Source organism: Anoplopoma fimbria, chromosome 12 (genome assembly GCF_027596085.1).
Source record: "Anoplopoma fimbria isolate UVic2021 breed Golden Eagle Sablefish chromosome 12, Afim_UVic_2022, whole genome shotgun sequence".
In the NCBI taxonomy this organism is placed as follows: Eukaryota; Metazoa; Chordata; class Actinopteri; order Perciformes; family Anoplopomatidae; genus Anoplopoma; species Anoplopoma fimbria.
In genome coordinates, this window is record NC_072460.1 from 26,888,870 (window position 1) to 26,906,051 (window position 17,182).

General features: G+C 40.4%; 1 protein-coding gene across 4 annotated transcripts in view; it reads left to right on the top strand.

Moving 5' to 3' along the window:
* The window catches only part of gripap1 (GRIP1 associated protein 1), a gene marked incomplete at its 5' end in the record, with an annotated part of 29,214 nt that extends 12,594 nt beyond the window's left edge, over nucleotides 1–16,620 (top strand). For all 4 annotated transcript variants that reach the window (XM_054609612.1, XM_054609613.1, XM_054609615.1 and 1 more), the window contains 12 exon segments: nucleotides 17–127; nucleotides 386–487; nucleotides 602–715; nucleotides 890–967; nucleotides 4,653–4,748; nucleotides 5,541–5,597; nucleotides 5,914–6,013; nucleotides 7,853–7,983; nucleotides 9,718–9,834; nucleotides 10,223–10,316; nucleotides 13,035–13,207; nucleotides 14,270–16,620. In XM_054609612.1, coding sequence (XP_054465587.1) covers nucleotides 17–127; nucleotides 386–487; nucleotides 602–715; nucleotides 890–967; nucleotides 4,653–4,748; nucleotides 5,541–5,597; nucleotides 5,914–6,013; nucleotides 7,853–7,983; nucleotides 9,718–9,834; nucleotides 10,223–10,316; nucleotides 13,035–13,207; nucleotides 14,270–14,350 — 1,254 coding nt within the window.
* Nucleotides 16,621–17,182: the final 562 nt, after the last annotated feature.

Below are 17,182 nucleotides of genomic sequence, written 5' to 3' on the forward strand. Positions count from 1 at the left end.
GTGTGTGTGTGTGCAGACAGCGGAGAAGAGGAAGGCCATGCTGGACGACATGGCCATGCAGCTGAACCAAGAGAAGTCCAACCACAAGGAGGCGCTGTCAGACCTCAAACTGCAGCACGAGAAGGAGGTGAGAGAGTTTCCTCCTCCTGGATTTATCTTTCTGTTTTCTGTAAATTTGTTTATTTTATCCTGGTTTATTCTCCTCTAAATAATTGAACTGTTGTTTTGTTTCACCTTTTCTTACTCTCTCCTCATCTTTTACTTGTCTCCTTCTCCCTCATCTCATTTTGTCTCCTTTCTCCTACTTTTTTCCTCGCCTTATTTCCTTTTAATGTCTCCTCTCCCCTCTCCTCTCCTCTCCTCTTCTCCCCCCTCCCCCCCTCAGGTCCTGGGGGTGAGGGCTCGTTATGAGAAGGAGCTCCGAGGCCTCCATGAGGAAAAGAATCGCTCAGAGGAGGAGATCCGACAGCAGCTCAGAGAGGAGAAGGTAAACAGGAGGAGCAGTTTGATGTCGTACCGTCCACATATTATATTTAATATTAATTATAATACATAAATATATATATAATTAATATTAATAATGTATATTGTGTTTCCTGAGGCTCGGACCAAAGAGCTGGAGGGTCTCCAGCAGCGCGTGGAGGAGCTGCAGGTTCAGGTTCAGTCCATGGAGGGAACCAAAGGCTGGTTTGAGAGACGACTGAAGGAGGCCGAGGTCAGTCTATGACAGCTACACCTCAGTACAACTAGTCATACTAATATAAATATGTATATACTAATATAAATATGTATATATATATATATATATATATATATATATGTGTATATATACTTTAACTAGTTAACCAGCTCAGTTCTACTATGAACCTTTGATTTGTTCTCTCTGCAGGAGAAAATAGAGAAAAACTCTCTGGAACATCAGGACGAGATCGAGAGACTGCAGAGAGAACACACACTTCAGCTGGAGGTACACACGCACATGCACACACACACACACACACACACACACACACACACACACACACCACCTATGCGTGCAGCAAACCTACACGCAGACACATTAAACATTAACTTAATTTAAATATAAATATGAGTGTGTGGGTGTTTGTTTATACATGCTGTGTGTGTGTGTGTGTGTGTGTGTGTGTGTGTGTGTGTGTGTGTGTGTGTGTGTGTGTGTGTGTGTGTGTGTGTGTGTGTGTGTTGAATCCCGTCCAGCTCTAATTGAATGTGCGTTTCTAATTAAAGCGTCGTTTCCATGGTAACGCAGACAGGTTAAAGCGTGTTAACAGAGCGGAGGAGGCTCATGTGAACGCTGACAGTCTGTCACAGAGACGCCGAACGCTCTCACAATCTGTCGGCATGTCGGTGGAACGCACACACACACACACACACACACACACACACACACACACACACACACACACTAACATTCACTGGAGGATTATGCTGCTTTTGTTTCTGCTAAACCTGCAGAAATACGACAAAAACAAACCGTGTGATTCTCAAAGAAGCTCAAAGGGTGAAATGCTCCTTTAACTGTAGCTGCTGTGATATTTACACATATCTAAATGAGGTAATATGAATTTATTTGGTTATAAATAGTTCCACATTTTTTCAATAAATGAGCCTCATTAACAAAAACAGTCTGATAGAAACACAGTAAGTCGATAGGATTTTTCTTTTAGATCATTTTGTCAGGAAAAAAAGACAATAAATGAAGAAAATAATCCTAATTTCTTTATTATTCTTGTATATAAACATTTAGTGTTTCTTGAGAATCAAAACAAGAAGTTCTAAAATCATTAAAACACATTCTCAGCTGATCAATGATTATTATATATATATTAACGATTCTGATCAGACTAACGTTACCTTGGTGGACTCAGATGGACGTCTGATCTCCAATCAGTATAAACTGATCATTTGTGCAGACTGATGTTCTGCTTGTTGTCCAGATGTTGAGATGAACTGCTGCTGTTTCCTCCCTTAACCTGTGAGGCTTTGATTGAGTTTGAGACAACGAGAGTTCTCAGCTTCTACTGGAGGAACATGTAGAACCACTGTGGATCTTTGTGTTCTCTCTGACATGATGTGTACCTCAAACACAACGTTTTATACTTTGACTCGTTTTATACTTTGACTCACGTCCCTCTGTATCTCACCATTTCAACAGGATGCGTAAATATCAAATAGCTCACTGCTATCTGATTCATCTCATACCATCTGTACCAGATGAATGTATTGAAGAAGTCTTGTTGCTGTGGAAACCACAAAGCAGTTTTGGGGTGTTTTTTCGCTCCTGTGAGGTTTTTCTCTCTGCGGCCTTGAGTTTCACTTCAAAATAAAAGTCCTGCTCCTCTTTCTAAACAGAACAATCATGACTAGAAGTACAGAGAACTCAAACATGTCTTTAGTGAAGAATAACACAGTTATAATTACCTAAATCATAAAGAAATAAACACAAGTTGAATTTTTCTTTGATAATTTATTTTACAAAAATTGGAAAACAATTGAATCTTTCTATAAAACATGTTTCCAAGTGTCCAATGTTGGAGGAAAAAAATGTTATATATATATATATATATGTATGTATATATAATGCCCACTCAAATATTCACATCCTCTCCTCTTCTCTCCTCTCTGTGTTCAGCCTGAAGTTCAGTCAAAGTTTCACAGATTTGTTGTCACATGACTGTTGGTCTCAGATGAATCAATCATGTCTTCATAGTTTCACTGAGGAGCTCAGAATTTAATGTTTTTATCAGAATCTGGTTAAAGGAGACGGTTTATTTTAAATGAGACATATAGAATACAATGGTTTTGGATGAAAAATCACAATTTTGAGCTTCAGTTGTTGGCTGCTTCCTCTGGCAGCAGCGGTCGTCACACATGATGTGTTCAAGTACCGTTGGAAAGATAAAAATCTGTCGATAATGATGGTTTGTACAGCTTCTGGTTGTGATAAACGGTGTAGTTTTGGCAGCTGTTTAGAGAAAACATGCTTCTCCATCCTGCAGTCGGGATACATTCTAAATATTTGAATATTCAAATAGTTCTGGAATATTTGATGCATGTCAATGAAGTCAATGACACTGAAAGTTTTACAGTTCAGAACTGATCCACTAAGAAAGACAGCAGAATATAGACTTTAGAGGAAAAGAAGAATTCATCTTCAAGCTGAAGTTTAAAAAAAACAGCTCTCTGCATAAAAAGAAACCTGTTGAACTCACAGAAAAACACACAAAGTCCCAACTGAAGCACTCACCGTCGTTATCGCCAGAGTCTGATAAAGAACCAAGAAAGCACAGCCACCGCCGTGCATCATGGGATATGTCAGCCTGGCTGTAACAAGAACTCTGAGCCAATCAGATAAGCCGTCTGACTGCGTGTTCCTCGGAGGAGAAGTCAGTGATTACTGACGGTGTTATCTGCTGGACGGAGCTCAACCAGGAACCTTAATAGGAAAAGTTAATTAATGATGGAGGAGTCTAATTAGCAGGTCGGCGTTCTGTTTCCTGTCTGACGGACTGAACACAAACTCACCAAGGAGCGTTTGAAATAATCACCTGGTCATTTTCAGTTTTTTTGACTCATAAATTCTTATTATGTGAGAAAGAATTTAATTAATTCACACTTTAAAGATTCCTGGATTTGATTTAAAAGAAGAAAAAGAAATAGAGAGATATAAATAATGTTTATTAATCTGCAGCAGGATTTAGCACAAGTTGATTTTTAAAGAAAATTAACTGTAAAACTGAGACAACATTTTGTGTGTGCGTGTTTGTGTGTGTGGATGTGAGGAAATTGAAAGATCTCATATAAATCAGCTCTCATTGATAAGTTGAACCTCCTGATTCACTCTCTGCTACTGGGCAGAATCAACACATGATCCAAAGACACACTTTTTATTATTATTATTATTACTATCACTATTATTATTATTTATTTATTATCATTTTGTTATTATTATTACTATTACTAATTTTCTTATTACTGTTATTACTATTATTATCATTATAACTATTATTATTATTTATTTATTATTATTATTTATTTATTATTATTATTACTATTTTTATTATTTATTTATTATTATTATTTTGCTATTATTATTATTATTAGTAGTAGTAGTAGATAGTAGTACAATATCTTGGGTCCTTGATTGTCTTTTCAAAAGTGATTGAATGTGATGTTGGAACCTTAGAACTCTTTTTCAGGAAATATAACATGTATGTGATGTATCCTCCACTGACATCACAGTGAGTGAGTTCCTGTTTTCCAGCAGACTGTCTGTTTTCTCCGTCAGGTGGGCGTCTTTAATGTAGATGTTTAGAGAAATGAATTAGCTGCAGAAGATTAGAGGGGAATTAAAAGTAGTTCTCTAAATGAACTCCCTCGGATGGATTAGGAGAGACGGGCCTCATGGAGGAGACGAGAGAAGTTTTAGTCTCTGTTGGGTTTCAACCCTCTGAACTCTGAAGCAGTTTAAGGCTTTTTATTTTTTTGCTCCTCCTGATTTACACAGAAAGATGAATATGAAATTGTTTCCTAACATATTTCTAAATGAAAAGAAATTCATTGACTCAAAGTCTCGCTGACATTCAGGAGAAATCTGTTTTAATTAAATGAATTCATGTTTCCGTCTTCAGGAGAAGCAGTCAGAGACGGAGGGAGTGAAGCAGCAGCTGGTGGAGGTGGAGAAACAGAAGGAGGGACACAACGACACCATCGAGAAACTCAAACAGGTACTACTACTGCTACTAAAGTACTACTGCTACTGCTACTAAAGTGCAAGTACTACTGCTACTAAAGTACAAGTACTACTGCTACTAAAGTACAAGTACTACTGCTACTAAAGTACAAGTACTACTGCTACTAAAGTACTACTACTGCTACTAAAGTACTACTAAAGTACTGCTACTAAAGTACTACTACTGCTACTAAAGTACAAGTACTACTGCTACTAAAGTACAAGTACTACTGCTACTAAAGTACAAGTACTACTGCTACTAAAGTACAAGTACTACTGCTACTAAAGTACAAGTACTACTGCTACTAAAGTACAAGTACTACTGCTACTAAAGTACAAGTACTACTGCTAAACAAGTACTAAGTACAAGTACAAGTACTACTGCTACTAAAGTACAAGTACTACTGCAACTAAAGTACAAGTACTACTGCAACTAATGTACAAGTACTACTGCAACTAAAGTACAAGTACTACTACAACTAAAGTACTACTAAAGTACAAGTACTACTGCAACTAATGTACAAGTACTACTGCAACTAATGTACAAGTACTACTGCAACTAATGTACAAGTACTACTGCAACTAATCTACAAGTACTACTGCAACTAATCTACAAGTACTACTACAACTAATGTACAAGTACTACTACAACTAATGTACAGGTTTTACTACAACCAGTACTACTGCAACTAAAGTACAAGTACTACTACAACCATCGAGGCAATATGTTTGAACCTTTTTTTCTTCTTCTTCTCTTTAACCTCCATCCATCTGGTTTTGTCTGCAGGAGATAAAGGACACGGTGGACGGACAGAGGATTCTAGAAAAGAAGGGCAGTGCAGCGGTGAGTAAATGTTTATGGACTCATGTAACCACAGACAGACAGACAGACAGACAGACAGACAGACAGACAGACAGACAGACAGACAGACAGACAGACAGACAGACAGACAGACAGACAGACAGACAGACAGCTGAATGGATTTGAGTGGAGATGAGTGAAACAGAATATATTTTGCAGAATAATTTAAGAGCAACCATGCATGGAAAATAATAATTAGAAAGTAGATCTCTGACTGTGTGTGTGTGTGTGTGTGTGTGTGTGTGTGTGTGTGTGTGTGTGTGTGTGTGTGTGTGTGTGTGTGTGTGTGTGTGTGCAGCTGAAGGACTTGAAGCGGCAGCTGCAGCTGGAGAGGAGGAGAGCCGACAAACTGCAGGAGAGACTCCAGGAGATCCTGACCAACAGCAAGACCAGGACAGGTACACACACACACACACACACACACACACACACACACACACACCTTTAAACCCCCCTGAATGTGTGATGTCATCGTTATGTCACAGCACTCTCTGGTCCACCTACCCGCTGTTTACATATATTATATCAGGCAAACAAGACTTCATTCACGTTTTTTATTTTGAAGGCTGCTATTTTTTGCACAAAAAAACTAGATTGGATTCCTCCTGTTATTTAGATTTTGTGTCCAGGGATAAAAATGTTTATGTGTATTTTATTGATCTCTAAACTCAGAGCTGCATTCACTGTCGATAACGAAAAACCTGACGTGAAGCTAACTGGAAGAGTACTTAAAATCCCCTAAATGGACTCGGTTCCCCTGTAAATGCTTCAGTAAGGAGAGACAGTGGTACTCGGCCAGAATGTGTGTGTGTGTGTGTGTGTGTGTGTGTGTGTGTGTGTGTGTGTGTGTGTGTGTGTGTGTGTGTGTGTGTGTGTGTGTGTGTGTGTGTGTGTGTGTGTGTGTGTGTGTGTGTGTGTCCGTCCTAAGTGGCTGAGATGTGGTTGTAACGCGACCGATGGGTCTGATAATCTGCGGCATGCTGACCCTGCTCCAGGAGGTTCTGGCTCAGTCAGGAACCCACTGCTCAATATTTAATGCAGCGCTCTGATTCCCAGAGCTGACGTGGACACACTGGCGTCTGCTGGCTAAACACACACACACACATCACACCTGCACGCACACACACACACACACACACAATCTCACACACACACACACACAATCACACCTGCACACACCTGCAAACTCCCACATTCTCTGTTTGTCTCCTTCTAACTTGTTTTCTTTGATCCATTAAACAATTGTCTTCTGTTGCATCTTTCTCCCAAAAAAATTCTGTGACTTTCCTTTCTTTAAAGGTTTTTAGCCATTTCTCACACACACACACACACACACACACACACACACACACGCACGCACGCACACACGCACACACACACACACACACAGCGGAGCAGGGCAGTCCTCAGCATCATGTATAATCAATGAGGAGTGATAAATGTTTGAAAGGCTTCTTTGCACAAACCTGAGAATCAGACATTTTAAAGTAGCCTACTTATCTCTCTGCCCACACACAGCACCTGCATTAAAGGGACGGTCCGCAGCATTAAAGGGACGGCCCCTTCATGCAGTGCACTCATCCTTTCACTTTAATGCAGCGCACCGTCCCTTTAATGCAGTGCTGCGTCCCTATTAATGGGAATGTGCGCTGCATTAAAGGGACGGTGCGCTGCATTAAAGGGACGGTCCCTACATGCAGCGCACTCAACATTTCACTTTAATGTAGCTCACAGTCCCTTTAATGCAGTGCACTCATCCTTTCATGGGATGATCCTGCTTTAAAGGGACGGTCCGCTGCATTAAAGGGACGGTGCGCTGCATTAAAGGGACGGTCCTCTGCATTGTGGTATAGCCTTTTTTTTATCCACCCATGAACCCCTCGTAAAAAAGGGGGACAGAATGGTACAGACGTAGGGACAGTTCCTCAACTTAAAACGACTGGAAGCCCCAATAATTATCTAAAGAGGAACAGTTAATTAGCTTAATTTGTCTGAAAGGCCACCTTACACATCTTAAAGGGACAGTCTCTTGACTTAAAGGGACAGTTTCTTGGCTTGTTTTTTATTTGTCTAATTAAATGCTTAAAGTAATTAAATGTTGCTTTTCCTATTTTTTCAGATTAATAATCAATTAATCAAAGTAGTAATCGGGCAGATTTATTGATTATTAGGATCATTGATAGTTCCAGCCCTACACTGACCTCTCTCTCTCTCTCTCTCTCTCTCTCTCTCTGCAGGTCTGGAGGAGCTGGTTCTGTCAGAGATCAACAGTCCCAGTCGGACCCAGCAGACCGGAGACTCGTCCTCCGTCTCCTCCTTCTCCTACAGAGACATGATGAAGGAGGCTCAGCCGACCAATCAGAGCAAGGTGGGTGGAGCCTGGACCGCGGCCTCTTTAATACCACCGTTTTATTTATTTATCATGAAGTCAGTCTCGTCTCGTCTGCGCCTCCTCTTCATCATCTCAAACTGTCAGTGACCTCTCTATTTGTGACATCCGTTGCCATGGTGACACGGTGATGACAGACTGAACTGTAACACCCCATCATCATCCTCTCTGTCTCACTCGTTAACTTCTACTTTGAAGGTTTTCTGCTGTTATTTATAAATCCTTTACTGTGTGTGTGTGTGTGTCTGTGTGTGTCTGTGTGTGTGTGTGTGTGTGTGTGTGTGTGTGTGTGTGTGTGTGTGTGTGTGTGCTGTGTGTGTGTGTGTGTGTGCGTCTGTGTCTGTGTGTGTGTTTCTATTGATAGAAACACTGTAAATAGAGCCCGTGGGTTCAGTTTATGTAGCTGAGTGTTTCTGTCAAAAACGTGAGACTCTCCAGAGTCCACCGTCAGGTCAGTTTACTGTGATGGCTCTGTCGTCACTGGCAACAGCATCACATGACTAATGAGGGTGTGTGCGTGAGAGAGAGACCTTCAGCGCCTCAGTATGCAACCTTTTTTTACGTCATTCATTATATTCATTTACAGACCCTGTTAAATCACACCTCAAAAAAACATTCAATTATAAACGCAATGAGGAGGCAGTGAAGTTCAGCTGACGTTAGCATTAGCATCATTAGCTCGTCTCTCAGCCCCTCCAGGACGTCCTGCATCCTCCGAACACCGTCTGTTATTGTTTTGATTGATACCCCGATGGGCAAAATATCACATTCTGCAATTCACAAAATGTTGAATAAAGTAAATACTTTCTAAATTTTAACTAAGACAGTTGTCTCACTGTGATGACTTCACATAATACAACTGATTGTAATCCCAGATACGCTTAAATGAAGCTTAACTAACCTTCAGAACCCTAAAGCAGTTCTGGGTGTTTTTCTCTCTGTGGTCTTGATTTTCAAAATAAAAGTCCTGCTCCTCTCTGGAAACGGAACAATCATGACTAGAAGTAGAGAGAACTCAAACATGTCTATAGTGCAGAATAACAGTTAGAATGACAGAAATCATAAAAAAAGAAGTAGAAATTCTTTGATTTATCTTACAATAATTGGCAAACAATGACATCTATATATTAAACATTTTCCAAGTGTCCTCAAATATTTCCAATGTTGAAAAAAGAAATGGAGTCTATACATGATATAAATATTAAGCTATTTAACTTTTTCACAACCTCTCCTCTCTCTCTCCTCTCTCCTCCTCTCCTCTCCTCTCCTCTCTCCTCCTCTCCTCTCCTCTCTCCTCTCCTCTCCTCTTCTCTCCTCTCTGTGTTCAGCCTGAAGTTCAGTCAAAGTTTCACAGATTTGTTGTCACATGACTGTTGGTCTCAGATGAATCAATCATGTCTTCATAGTTTCACTGAGGAGCTCAGAATTTAATGTTTTTATCAGAATCTGGTTAAAGTGAACGGTTTATTTTAAATGAGACATGAAGAATAAAATGTTTCTGATGAAATATCATAATTTTAGGCTTCGTTTGTGTTCGTCACACATTTTTACAGCTTCTACATAAACGGTGTAATTTGGGTAAAACTTTATTGGATTCGGACAAAAAGGTTCCAAATTTGTTGTTTGTGAGCGTTCGATGTCCTGCAGCTGAGATCTGTCTCCTGTGTCTTCTGTCTCTGAGTGTGATGACTAATAAAGTTTTCTGTGTGTCAGTCTGGAGGAGGAAGCCCTCAGTCTCAGCGTCCGGCTGAACTATCAGACGACGAGGTCGGGGAGTTGTTCCAGAGGCTCGCTGAGGTCCAGCAGGAGAAATGGATGCTGGAGGAGAAGGTGAGGAGAGACGTCCACAACTCCTCAGAGTCAGACTTCACCTTCACCCGTCCTCCTTTCTGCTCCTCCTCCTCTGCCCCCTCCTCTTCTTCTTCCCTCTCCTCCTCCTCCTCCCTACACTTGTAACGCTTCACTTGGTGCCTCGAGTGGACAGTTGGGTCAACAGTAAAGAGCTCGTCCTGTTTTTTTTAGGAGGTTTATGTTGTGAGATGAATTATTAATTTCCTCGTTCAATATTTGTGTCGTTCCTCTGTGAGGTCATCTGTACGATGAACGAGCTTCAAGAAAGCAAAGATGAATGAATCTTTATTTTTCTTTACACAAACGATCGTCATGTTGAAACTGAAGTAAAACATCTGGACTCAGACTGTTGTCTTTCCTCCTTCAGGTGAAACATCTGGAGGTGAGCTGCTCATCAATGGCTGAAGATATCTGCAGGAAGAGCTCCATCATAGAGACCTACGTGATGGACAGCCGCATAGGTAGCACACACACACACACACACACACACACACACACACACACACACACACACACCTACACACACACACACACACACACACACCACACACACACACACACACACACACACACACTACACACACACACACACACCTACACACACACACACACCTACACACACACACACACACACACACACACACACACACCTCAGCAGCGTGTGGTTTCTCCCACAGAGACACTTCATTACTTTAATCTCTTCCATTACCTCCACTGTGTTCAGATTAAAGAGGAACAAAACATCCCGATCACAACGATCAATGAACACGATCGGCCCCAGACCACCAGAACACCAACAGAGATATCAGTTATTATATTTAACATTTAACCTCTCAACAATGTGCCTCCTCCTCCTCTCTCTATCTCCTCCTCCTCCTCCTCCTCTCTCATCTCCTCCTCCTCCTTCCTCCTCCTCCTCCTCATCTCCTCCTCCTCTTCCTCCTCTCTTCATCTCTCCTCCTCCTCTCTCATCTCTCCTCTTCCTCCTCTCTTCATCTCTCCTCCCTCCTTCATCTCCTCCTCCTCTTCCTCCTCTCTTCATCTCTCTCTTCCTCCTCCTCTCTCCATCTCTCCTCCTCCTCCTCCTCTCTTCATCTCTCCTCCTCCTCCTCTCTCATCTCTCATCTCTCCTCCTCTTCCTCATCTCTCCTCCTCCTCTCTTCATCTCTCCTCCTCCTCCTCTTCCTCAATACAATAGCAATAAGATTAAAGTAAATAAATAAAGTAACAAAATTAACGAAAATATAGTGAAATAAATGAATACAAGAGTAAAATGAGTATAAAGAGTATTATGAGTAATAAGTAATGCTAACAAAAGGTCTTGTTAGTCTTGACCTTCAGTAAATGTTTTAAGATAATAAAACATTGATAATGATGATTTAAGATAATAAAACTTGATAATGATGATTTAAGATAATAAAACATTTATAATGATGATTTAAGATAATAAAACATTGATAATGATGATTTAAGATAATAAAACATTGATAATGATGATTTAAGATAATAAAACATTGATAATGATGAGTTGAGTTATAGCGTTTGATTTATATGAAATAAACATATTTTTATCAGCTGTACCTGAACATAAACACATGTACTGTAAAGGAATTAGTGTGAAATGTGCTGTACAGATAGTTACCTTTTCCTCCATCACCTCCTCTCCTCCTCTCCTCCTCCTCTCCTCCTCTCCTGCTGCTTTCAATTTCATGTTCCACTGGTTTGATTCTCCTCCCTCTCTCTCCCATTAACACTGTTATAATGGTAAATCTAATGGCCAGTAAAAACCAGAGCTGAGCTGCTGCTGCTGTGTGTGTGTGTGTGTGTGTGTGGTGTGTGTGTGTGTGTGTGTGTGTGTGTGTGTGTGTGTGTGTGTGTGTGTGTGTGTGTGTGTGTGTGTGTGTGTGTGTGTGTGTGTGTGTGTGTGTGTGTGTGTTGTGTGTGTGTGTGTGTGTGTGTGTGTGTGTTATCTATACGTCCAGTGTTCGTTTACATTCAGTTGAAACTCGTCTTATAGACCCGACTGTTATGAAACCTGCTGCAGCGTTGCTAGGCAACAGTGTTTTTATCTGTGGAGAGCAGTAAGAGGTTTCAGTGCCTTGCCTCGGGGCACGTCAGCAGCTGTTCAGACCAGAGTACATGTAGAATAACACCACCAAGTTTATAACAAGAGGCTTTAAAGAGGTACAGTGGATAAAAGAAGGTGCTCCAGATGTTCTCCAGATGTTCTCCAGGTGTGTGAAGCTGTAGGTCAACCTGCAGGTAAACACAGTTCAGCTGTAAAATATTTACTACACACATACACACACTCACTCACACACACATACACACACTCTGCACAGTCAGCAGACGGACACTGCTTTACTATACATTACATACAGAGGTGTGTGTGTGTGTGTGTGTGTGTGTGTGTGTGTGTGTGTGTGTGTGTGTGTGTGTGTGTGTGTGTGTGTGTGTGTGTGTGTGTGTGTGTGTGTGTGTGTGTGTGTGTTCTCGCTGCAGTCTTTTTTATGTCTATGTTTTATGCAGCTGCTACACACACACACACACAAATGAAGGAGATACTGATCATCATGTGGAAGCAGAGACGAGGTTTCATGGTTCAAATATATCAACACACGCACACACACACACACACACACATGCACACACACACACACACACAGCTGTAGTATAATGTTATGACCTCAGAGGTGATGAATAACTTCTGTTTGGTAGTAAAGCCGTCTAACTCTCCTAACTCCTTATCCACCTTCATTTCCTTTCCTCTCCTTTCTTCTCTTCTCCTCTATTTTGTTTCCTTCCCTCCTCTCTCCTACTTTCCTTCCTTGTCTTGTATCCTCTCTTCTCTCCTCTCTTCATTTCTTTCCTCACATGTTTCCTCCACTCCTCATCTTTTCTTTCCTCTCCTCTACAGTTTCCTCTTCTTCTCTCTTTTCCTTTGTTGCCTCCTCCTTTACTCTTTCCTCCTCTCTCGTTAACGGATCAGCTGATGTCTCTAAAACACTTTAATATAAAGTGTTAAGGTGAAGGAACCTTCAGGAACTCTGTTCTTATGCTGCTGAATAAATAATCAGTGGACGTTTCATTGATGCTCACAGAGACGCTAACTCCTCTCCTCCTCTCCTTGTCCCCTCGTCTCCTCGTCTCCTTGTCCCCTCGTCTCCTCGTCTCCTCAGATGTGTCGGGCAGTGCCGTGGGGGGTCACGGAGGCTTCCAGGTGGAGAGAGGAGGTCTGGGTTCTGTCCTCAGAGATCTGGTGAAACCGGGAGACGAGAACCTGAGAGAGATGAACAAGAAGCTGCAGAACATGTTGGAGGAGCAGCTGACCAAGAACATGCACCTGCAGAAGGTGAGACACACACACACACACACACACACACACACACACACACACACACACACACACACAGTGACGTCACTGCGTCACAGGATTTCTGGGTAATGTAGTTCACTGCCACTAGACAAAAGTTACGTAAAGCAGCTTTGAATCAGAACGACGGACATCTGAACACAAAGATATAACATTTTAATCTTGTGTGTGTGTGTGTGTGTGTGTGTGTGTGTGTGTGTGTGTGTGTGTGTGTGTGTGTGTGTGTGTGTGTGTGTGTGTGTGTGTGTGTGTGTGTAACCTGGTCTGTTCTCCTACAAACACAAACACTCTGCAGTGACCTTGACAGAGGAGACAAACTGTTTTCTCAGTTTACCGGAAATAAACTGATGATCAGAACTGAAACTGTAAATTATCATAGAAATAATAATAATAATGATTATTATTATTATTATAAAACATAATATAAAAAATAAATAATTATAATTAATTTTATTATAATAATGATAAACGTCTCTACTTTGTTGAACTGCAAATAAAAATATTTCAGGAAACACATTAAGACAAAAAAAAAAAAAAATAACATTTTAAATAAGACATTTTTTATATATTTTTTGAATCTTATCTTAGATAAAACTCCTTCACACTAAGTCATCTTTATTTGTTATTTATTAAAAAAACATTTTCAAGTAGAGCTGCAATAATCAGACGATTAATTGATCAAAGAAATGTAAAATAATAATTAAAAAAAGTGAAACATTTGCTTTTTTTAATCTTCTTTAATTTGTGGGTCTGCTGCTTTGTTTTTATTGTTTATAATATTAAATTGGATTAAACAAAAAAGACACTTTAAAAAGTTGTGATGGATGCACATAAAAAAACATTAAACCATTAATCTGCTAAACAGAAAATGAAAATGATCGTTATGAGCAGTCGGGACAGAAACGCGTTGAAATCTTTGTGTTCGTCGGTCAGAATTCTCACAAAAAACACAATTGTAGAAAGTGACTAAATAATCAATGAATACATGTTGAAGAGGTTCACAGCAGCCTTATTGATGATTCATCTGCCGTCTCTCTCTAGGACCTGGAGGTTTTGTCCCAGGAATTAGTCCGTCTCAGTAAAGAGGGCAGTTCTGGTGGCGGTGCAGCCGGGTCGGGATGAGACTATCGCCTGGATCCATCCGTCCATTCCCTTCCTTCTCATTTCAGCTTGAACGAATGGGCTGGGCTCAGACTAACACCTGGAACAAACATTTCTTCCCCTTCCCATTCCCCATGGCATCAGATCTGCTGCGGGCTCAGACTAACATCTGGAGCCGCTACGATTTCACCATCTCAGTCATGACTAAATGCTGGAACCTGTTGATTCTCAATGAAGAGAAGAGACGGTGAGTTTTAACGGTGTAGAAGAAGAAACTAAAGACCAGTGGGAATGGAAAAGTAACGGCTCAGCTCATTTATGTTGCTATTGAATGTACTGTAATTAGATTGGACCACTCACCTGGCTACAACCTGGAAACAAACATTGTAACAGACTTCTGATTTCCATTGTGACTGTAAACCTTTCTGTGTCTGGAGGTGATTTCAGAACGTCTGTCCGTCAGGTCCTGGCTATGTCCTGGAGTACTACACATGCCTGCTATCTGAAATGAACGAATGTTATTTTATTGTTTTCTTGGTGCAGTAACTCTGTTGTGATCTGGCTATTTCCTGGGCTTCTCGTCTGCAACTAAATACTTCTGTACTAAAAAATGTGGGGTCTGTCTACGACCTGGACCTGGAAAAACTCTTAAACACAAGGTCTGCTTATTGGTTTATTCCCCGAGCTTTCAGTCACATCTCATGACCTTCATCGGCTGCAGTTTGTCTCGGTTGTCATGGAGATGAGAGGAGGCTGACAGGAAGTGGACCTTTCTGTTGAGACGTTTTTCAGTCGGTTGTGTTTCTGTCATCGTCCTCATCTCTTTATTATATTTAAGGCTGTAGATTATTTTGGGGGTTTTTAATCAGAAGAAAATTTCAAAAATGATTTAAAATTTCAAAATTATTCACTGATTTTAGATTTTTTTATTTCTTTTGGAGTAAAAGTGTTCTTCGTGTTTGTACGACGGCAGAAATACCAATTATAGAAATACAAATATATATTCATAGAGCCGGGGAAATGATGAGACAAAGATTGGATCAACAAAATATATGAATGATATTAGTATTTATTTAGGCTCACGAATGAACACGGAAATGAATATGAAAGACAGAAAACATGTTTATGTATCTGTCAGGACCTTCGTCTATTCAGACGGCTGGATTTAGCCTCAATCCACGACTTACATCTCAGATCTTTTCTTTATGTTGAACCTAAACTGATCGTCTTTGTTTGCCTTTCGATAATTAGCCTTTTTATCTCCAGGGACCTGTCTATGTCTTGGATCACATGAACTGTAATTTGTCTTGCACTATTGAATTCATTTATGACTTATTTTCATCCCTACTGGGGACACCAAATGGTGCAGAAAAAACTAACAAATGAACCTGTCAGCTTCGGATGCTATTGACTGAAATATAAGATTTTTTTTATTTATGTTGGCTGTGTCTACTTCCTGCTTGAAACAACATATCGATGATTTTGACTTTGATTTGTAAAGAAAAGATAACGTTTTTGACAGGAAGTGAAAGACGATCACTTCCTGTCTGCTACATGGTCCCTGACTACGTCCTGGACTGAACCTCTAGCACAGACTGCTTCTGGTGATCGGGCTCTGACTACATCCTGGACACGCCTGTAGCAGGCTGTTGGTTTTATGCTGTAACTGTACATTTCTGCTTTATTTTAGTTTTTGTTTGTACACTGCTAAATCATTTCCACTTCAGTCTGATGTGAAGACTTTAAATCTTGTGAGAAGAACTCAACTTGTCAACGGTGCAGCTTTTATTTTGTCTTTTTCAACCTCAGACCCTTTTACACCAAACGTAAAGATATTATTACGTAAATAAAAGATATTTAATGTCAAAAATAACAAGAAGAATCTCAGTTTAAAGGAATAAATCTTCATAAAGCCGATTGAGCTGCACTGAAAAACAAACTGCAGTCTTCTCTCTCACTGAGCGGGATCGGTCTATGTGCTGGACAGTGACCCGTTGCTTTTGTTTCAGTTGTAATGTTTAAATCTGTATATATATATTCACGCTGTGATATGACTTCTAACTGTATGAAGAATCAACTGATCTATTTATGAGACTGATGATGAAGATGATCATGACGCTAATTATTGTAACATTATGAAGATATGATAAAATATTGTCTGGAGATGCCGACGTGTTCGTGGTTTTCTGTTCACATCAACAAACGTTGAAATAGATCAACCCTGACCTTAGGGCTCTGTCTACTTCCTGGACTAACAGCTTGAAGAGGAGAGCTGAATACGTGTCTTTGGTGTTAATAAATATAAATATATATATACTCATAAAATCTGCTAAAAGTTGAGTGAAGTTTGGTTCTTTTGTGACTAAATATCATCTTTGAATCCTGCAGACAAACTGTTAGGAGGGCTGACTCCGCCCCCCTCCATCTTTTCCCACAATCCTCTCTGTTCCTGTTGATTAAAACTCTTCTCTCGGTGAAGTTTGGAGATGGAGGTCGAGGGTTCGGGGCTCTCAGCGGTGGGAGACGCTAATTAGCTGTCCGGTACTTCCTGTCCCGCAGAGAGACAGACAGATTAGAGAGGTGACGGGGTCCGCCTTAACGAGATAGCGTCTGATTGGCCGAGCCAGAGGGGTTAATTGAACGGGAGGAAGTTGATGAGTTCTTACAAACGTGGTTTTAATTAAAATGAAAGTCCAGAGAGAGAGAGAGAGACAGGCTGTTCCTGCTGTCTGTCTCTGTCTGTCTGTCTGTCTCCACCTGTCTGTCTCTGTCTGTCTGTCTCTCTTTCTCCACCTGTCTGTCTGTGTCTAAAGTAAAGCAAATATAAATATAATAAAGAATATGTATTGATTT